This window comes from Asterias rubens, chromosome 13 (assembly GCF_902459465.1).
Source record: "Asterias rubens chromosome 13, eAstRub1.3, whole genome shotgun sequence".
Taxonomy (NCBI): domain Eukaryota; kingdom Metazoa; phylum Echinodermata; class Asteroidea; order Forcipulatida; family Asteriidae; genus Asterias; species Asterias rubens.
Window position 1 is genome coordinate 7,881,176 of NC_047074.1, and position 6,811 is coordinate 7,887,986.

A 6,811-nucleotide genomic window follows, 5' to 3' on the forward strand; every position below is an offset into this window, starting at 1 on the left:
CATCAATACACTACTTCAACTAATCAAATCGTTCGGTGTAAATTGACACTTTCAAGATGGCGGCCTCCATGGGTGCACGGTGAGCTTATTCAATGCTGCGGTTCGTGAATTGGTGCGATACGATCGGAACGTTACCCCCTATATTGAATGAGTTGAAATCACTGCATACACATCGTGATCAGATTCAGAGTAAGTTTATTTATTTATGAATGAAGACCCAGCGATTGGGGCGCTAGATGACCGATAATGTCAAAACTTCAAAAAAAGGAATCTCGCCCCATCCCAAGTCACTGGACCCTGGCGTCTATTTATTTATGAATGGTTGCTATTGAGTATTGGCATGATTGGTGTAGTCTCGAACGAAGCAATGTTTAAATCCTGTGATAGACCGGATGGATTGGAAAAGTTTCCGTATGGCGCCACCACTTTTTAATATGACATGAAATAATATTACTTTTTTAATAGTATCTAAAAAATTCTAATTTACCTCTCAAATGAGATATCCCTTTAAGTTTTGTGAAAATGAATTTATTTTAATACGGAAAGTTATCCCCATTCCCCGGTGGAGATGACGAGTGCATAAATTACATACTTTTGTATGTATCATTATAAGGCAAGAAAATTATCCATTTATTATACAGCCTTTGTTATTGTATGAAGGCAAAGTGCACATCTGGAAACTTATTCAGCTGCTTCATTAGTGGACCGGGTAAAAAACAAAATAAATAAATGTAAACATCTAACAAAGAAAATAAAATGTTCAACAAAGACAGACAGCCAAGGTTTACATATGTACACTGCTCTTGCTTGTTGCTCTGTTGATGCATTTGTATTTCCCTATAATTACTATAACTATCACTTTAAACTGTTCTTTAATTTTATCATTTTAAAAGTTAAAGAAACTGAAAGATGTCCAAAGCTCAGAAGAAGAACCAAAAACGCTCCGGCAAGAAACCACATGATGGCGGTGGTTTTGAAATTGAGGAAAACATCACTGGAGGACCAACAGGGGCGAAGAAAACTGACCCTGTACTGGAACTAAGGGAACAACTTGCCCAGGCTAAGACTGATAAGGTAACATTGCTTGTGGGAGCTACTTACTACTTACTAAGCCTGGGCAACTAGTGTAAAGGTCGCGTCTGTACTTACAGATTGCTTAGACGAGTCACGCACGACTACTACACAAATAGTCGCGACTACCTGCTTGGTGAACCAATTGTGTTGCTCACGACATAGTCAACCCTCCTACTGTCTGTCCATAGTTGTAATAGATGGAGAATTTTTTTTTTTTTAAACGCTTGGGCCATACAACCCTTTCCCCGTTTCCCCTTCTCCAATCTCCTGCTCAATGTTATTAACCCAAGCTGAACCAGCAGGGGCCCAACAACATGTATGAATGTATGGCTGGGATAACCTGACATTTATGAGCATGACAAAATGTTTGAAAATAATTCAACATAAAAAAAAGGCTTTAAACAAATAAGAATGTGTGCACACACAGTGAAAAATTATAACCAGGACTCAAACCTCCCAACAACTTGACCGCCATAATTTGAGTCCAGTAGTGCACTCAACTACCCGACCACAAAACAATGGTGACAAGTAATGGGAAAGATAAATAAATGCCCCTAGAGAGAGTTTTTAACAAAAAATAAGTAGCATTTCTATAAAAGTATCCATGATGCATCAAATAACAACGTGGACTTTACTTCCTGCTTTTAGAATCATGACTTGGCAAACAAGTTGAGACAACAGCTTTGGATAGCACAAGATCTTGCTGCTGGATACAAGTAAGTGGGTTCCCTTTGTCCATCTTGATTTTAACCCTCCTACTATCTTACCATTAAGAATCATCCATAGGAGTGTTCAATGGAAGATAATCTATGCCAGTGTGCAGTGTGTTTGCAAAGTCAACCCTCCTACTATTTGACCATTTAGAATCATCCAGCAGTGGTTAATGATACATGTAGATGATCTATGCCAGTGTGCAATGCATTTACACAGTCTACCCTCCTACTATTTGACCATTAAGACTCATCCACCTCGGTGTTTAGCGTTAGCTGATCTACAAGAATGCCATTGTGCAATGCGTTTTCACAGTCAACCCTCCTACTATTTGACCGTTTAGACTCATCCAGCACAGTGGTTAATGATAGATGATCTATGCCAGTGTGCAATGCATTTACACAGTCTACCCTCCTACTATTTTACCATTTAGACTCATCCACCGTGGTGTTTAGCGATAGCTGATCTAAAAGAATGCCATTGTGCAATGCATTTACACAGTCAACCCTCCTACTATCTGGCCATTAAGAATCATCCACTGCTGTGTTAAATGATGGATGGTCTTTGCCAGTGTGCAATGCATTTACACAGTCTACCCTCCTACTATTTGACCATTAAGACTCATCCACCGTGGTGTATAGCGATAGCTGATCTAAAAGAATGCCATTGTGCAATGCATTTACACAGTCAACCCTCCTACTATCTGGCCATTAAGAATCATCCACTGCTGTGTTAAATGATGGATGGTCTTTGCCAGTGTGCAATGCATTTACACAGTCAACCCTCCTAATATCTGACCATTGAGAGTCATCCACTGCAGTGTTTAATGGTAGATGATCTATTCCAATGTACAATATGTTTACACAGTCAACCCTCCTACTATGTGACCATTAAGACATGTAAGAAGATCCTTTATGGACAATTATGATTATCGTGACCATTTTCTTTTCTCTATCAGACCCAAGATAGATTCTGAAGACAAAGATAGTCAAGAAGCCCTCGCTAAGGCAGTTGAAACTATCACCGTATCAGCAACAAAAGGGGCCACAGCCTCGGCAATGTCGACATCGAGTCTTGGAGAAGAGGAGAGAAAACTGAAGACTCTTCACAAGAAACTTGATCAGATACAGAAACTGAAGAAGAAACAAGAACAGGGCGTCAAACTGGAGGCTAACCAGGTATGGAGGTTGTTTGATCTGCTGTGGAAACGCTGTAAAATATTGTTTTCAGTGAACCTAAGGCATCCTTGCCCTATCTGAATCAAGATGAGATACGGCATAGGTGATACTAGCATTTGCTGCTTTCAGTAAACTAATAAATACACTCTCTGAATGAAGATAGTGTATTGACCCCTTGCACGCGCGTCACACGAGGCGACTGATGCCACGCTCACCGTGTTAGTGGGCAGTTAGGTTTACGTGTATTAACGCTGCGTCGCCTAAAATGTGCACTGCACTGCATAACGCGCAGCATAGAGTTATATATAGAAACGCACAGTTAAATCGCCACCAGTATGGCGCATTCAAGATTTTTCTGATGATGAAGTCAGGTGAATTGGGTCAATAGCAGGGCTCAAATTTGTTGGGAAAATTTACAAGAATGAAGGGCCTGTAGCTCAAAAATGTTTATCAGAAGAGAACTCTTTTACATGCAGACGAGAAGAAAAGCAAGAGAAAAAAACTTCCCGACACCTGGACATTAATGCATTTAATTTGTTTAACTGCAAATGGGACTGCCAGATAGTTGTCACAGGCCTGTTGAGTTTCGTTCATTTTTCATTGTTCATTTTTTTGTTCGCAGATAGAAAAGATGAAAACCGAAGACTCCATTTTGGAGGAAATACAACACCTGGAGAAGTTACTAAGCATTCCGATGAAGAGGTAACGGCAGAGGTCATAGCCGCGTGATGACTGACAATCCATTTTAGAACTAATTTATAGACAACTCCACACAGTACATGGGTAGAGAATTTGTGTTGGTTCTCTTCTATGCCACGACAGCTTTTTCTCCAGGCCTTTCCTGTCTTCCTCCCTCCGGACATTTTCGCTCTGTGGATGTGCTGGGTGGTTGTATGGACAATGTGGCTGGCTGCCAAAGGTGCCCTTGCATGCCTGCTGCTCCAACATTAGTCCTGTCCTTCGCAATTCAGCTGCCAGTAAGGATGAACAGCCTCCTAAATTAGTATTATTTAGCTCAGTAACTAGGGCAAATAATGTTGAAAGCACTTTGTGAAAACTGTTATTAAAACTGATTATTATTATTACTTGGCAATCATCAGAGAACTAATTGGTAAAATGTATTGAATTGAATCTGTACAAGTTACTTTAGTTACTAAGTACAGCAAGCCTGGACTTACATGGAGACCATGGCCTCCATTGTTTTGGGACCAATTTCATAGAGCTGCTTAGCACAAAAATTTGCTTAGCATGAAATTTCTTCCTTGATAAAAACAGGATTACCAACCATATTTCCATTTGTTGCAAATTGCTTGTTACTGGTATTCAGCTGTTGTTTGCTTATCCTGAAAACCAAGTGGAAATTTGGTTGGCAACTCTGTTTTTTATCGAGGCCAAAATGTCATGCTAAGCAAATTTGTGCGCTTAGCAGCGCTATGAAATTGGCCCCTGGTCTTGGCCTTGGTGCCCCTCCAAAAGCTTCACTTAGACTTTAACATTTTCCAATGGAAGTGCCCTTTGCAATATAAAAATTTGCCTTGCCCAAGCAAGGATGAAATTCATGGCCTGGTTCAGTCCAATTGTTGCAACCGCTGTCTGTAGAATTGGGGTGTTGGGTAAACGTACAGTTCAATAATGCACCTACTGACCAAGGACTTGGGTACTTTTTCAAAATTTGATAGTAGAAAGCTCCCCTTAAAAATATTACTTACTGAGATGCTGTAGTTTTTTAGAAATGAGTAAAATAAGTCACATAATAATTTTTGTCTCAGTGAGACGGAAATTATTTTAGCATGTAAAAAAGTATTATCCAGTTATGGTATTATACCATTGCATACCATAACCGGTTAACACGTTTTAACAAGCTAAAACTGAGACAAAAACTATTTTCGTGACATTGAATAAATATAATAGAATATGAATTTTTGTAAAAATGTAAAAGATTCTGATTCACAGGAAAAATCACTTACATGTACTTGAATACTTTTTATCTTTTAAAAATTACAACATGACAAGACAGGTCTGATACTTCATGGAGGTAATGAAGGTGATTGCCTCCATTGCCCCCCTGGGCCCAATTTCATAGCGCTACTGAATGGGTATAAAATTTGCGTGCTTACTGTAGCAAAAAAATTTGCATAAGCCTTGGTGTATTTCAGAGGATAGCAGAAAAATTGGGCGGCCATATTGCGTGTTTACCGTGGATTTGCATTGTGACGTCATTTATTTTCGTTCGGTAAGCACCGGAAGGTTTTCGCATGCCTTTTCGTGTGCTTACGGTTAGCAGCGCTATGAAATAGAAATTGCACAGTAAGCACAAAATCAGCCACTAAGCAGCGCTATTATATTGGGCCCTGGTGATTTCCTTTGAAATGCTCTAGTAGAAATTTACAATGTCCTCATAGGATGCCCTTTACATGCACCAAGGAGAAATTGGTGCCCTTGCCCTTTCAAACATGAAGCATACATGCCTGGTTGGAAATACACATGCTGGCACCAGTAAAATCTTCATCATGTTCAATTTTGATACAAACATTAAGAATCATGTTAAATATTAACATGTACTATGTTTATACTTCTTCCATTATATTTAACTAAATAACAACTTGGTGTGAATGTAAAAATAAACTGTAATACTACTTTTAAATATTTTTGTTCAAAATTGGTTTTTATTTCCTAAACAGATCTTGGACACCAACAAAATGACAACAAACATGTGTCAAAGGTGATGCAAATCATGTTACATTTAAATAAAAGTAATATCAATATCATATTGGTGCGACTTTCTTGTATTTGTAAACTAAACAACGTGTTATTGTGAATGAAAAATTAAGTGCCACACTCTTCATTATGTCTAATTCACTAGTTTCGCCATTTTTATACCCAGATCTTTGACTTTTAGAAAATGAGCAAAGTTGCCCCCCAAAAAATGATTTTTCATACTGATGGCAAGAGGATTGTGGTGAATTTTATTTAAAATATGACCTAAAATTATAAAGAAAGATAGTACAAAATGGCACAATAATCTACCTCGTTGGATATTAATATATTTTTCTAATAAGTTCAACCAAAACAAAGCAATATTGTAAAATGTTTAGGTCAACATACATGTAGTTCAGTGGTTATTTCATATGTATTTAAAAAAAGAAACTGTAAAAAGGTTATAACAAGAAATGTACATTACATACAAATGTGTGGCCATAATCATTTTCTATTTAGAATACTGTGGTCAAAATCAACCTTACCTCCTATGCACAGTTGAATAGAGCTGCTTAAGCACAAACAGTTCAGGTAGCTAAGCGGAAACAAATTTTGCTTACCAGATTACCAACACAAACGCATGCTTGATTGGTTCCCTTGTATGACAGGTGAAAACTGTATGGTTTGATTTCCACTGTTGGAAGAATGAAATAAAACACATTATCTTCATCACATTGTTGTTTCCATACTTGACTATTGAGCCTGTTACGCTTAAATAGTTTTTGCTGTGCATTTAAAAATTGTTAAACAAAACTACCTTTGGTAATTACGCAAAAAAATAATGGCCATAAAAACTATATTTGGTGGAAGTATTGCAGCTGTTGTTAATGTGACCTCAGACGTCACTCGAAAACCAAAACATTCGCGCAGGCGCATACTGCCGGGCAAAATCTTTGTATTTTGGCAGCCTGCTAGAAAGTGTATGCAATCTTACCATGACTACGCGTCTTTTGCCCGGCGAAACATGACGTATACAGTGTTTTGTCAACAGAGGGTGGTTTGAATGTAAACATGGGTCACATCATCTATCAAATGTTGATAAAGGATTCCCTTGTAAGGAATGTGGTTTCAGAGAATGGGGTTCAAAAACA

General features: G+C 38.3%; 1 protein-coding gene across 1 annotated transcript; it reads left to right on the forward strand.

Annotated features, from left to right (window-relative positions):
* The first annotated feature begins 59 nt into the window (after positions 1 to 59).
* On the forward strand, positions 60 to 4,217 carry LOC117298930. Its single transcript, XM_033782311.1, has 5 exons — positions 60 to 189; positions 894 to 1,074; positions 1,723 to 1,790; positions 2,744 to 2,963; positions 3,586 to 4,217. Exons 2-5 carry the CDS (start codon positions 910 to 912, stop codon positions 3,667 to 3,669), a joined length of 537 nt encoding a protein of 178 aa, XP_033638202.1. The 5' UTR covers positions 60 to 189; positions 894 to 909; the 3' UTR covers positions 3,670 to 4,217.
* The last annotated feature ends 2,594 nt before the right edge of the window (positions 4,218 to 6,811 follow it).

What these genes read in the sequence shown, in the direction of transcription:
- LOC117298930 (XM_033782311.1), top strand. Translation starts at nt 910, where the DNA reads ATGTCCAAAGCTCAGAAGAAGAACCAAAAACGCTCCGGCAAGAAACCA. An exon ending in GATCTTGCTGCTGGATACAA is followed by an intron (nt 1,791 to 2,743) that starts GTAAGTGGGTTC and finishes TTTCTCTATCAG; the next exon opens with ACCCAAGATAGATTCTGAAG. An exon ending in TCAAACTGGAGGCTAACCAG is followed by an intron (nt 2,964 to 3,585) that starts GTATGGAGGTTG and finishes TTTTGTTCGCAG; the next exon opens with ATAGAAAAGATGAAAACCGA.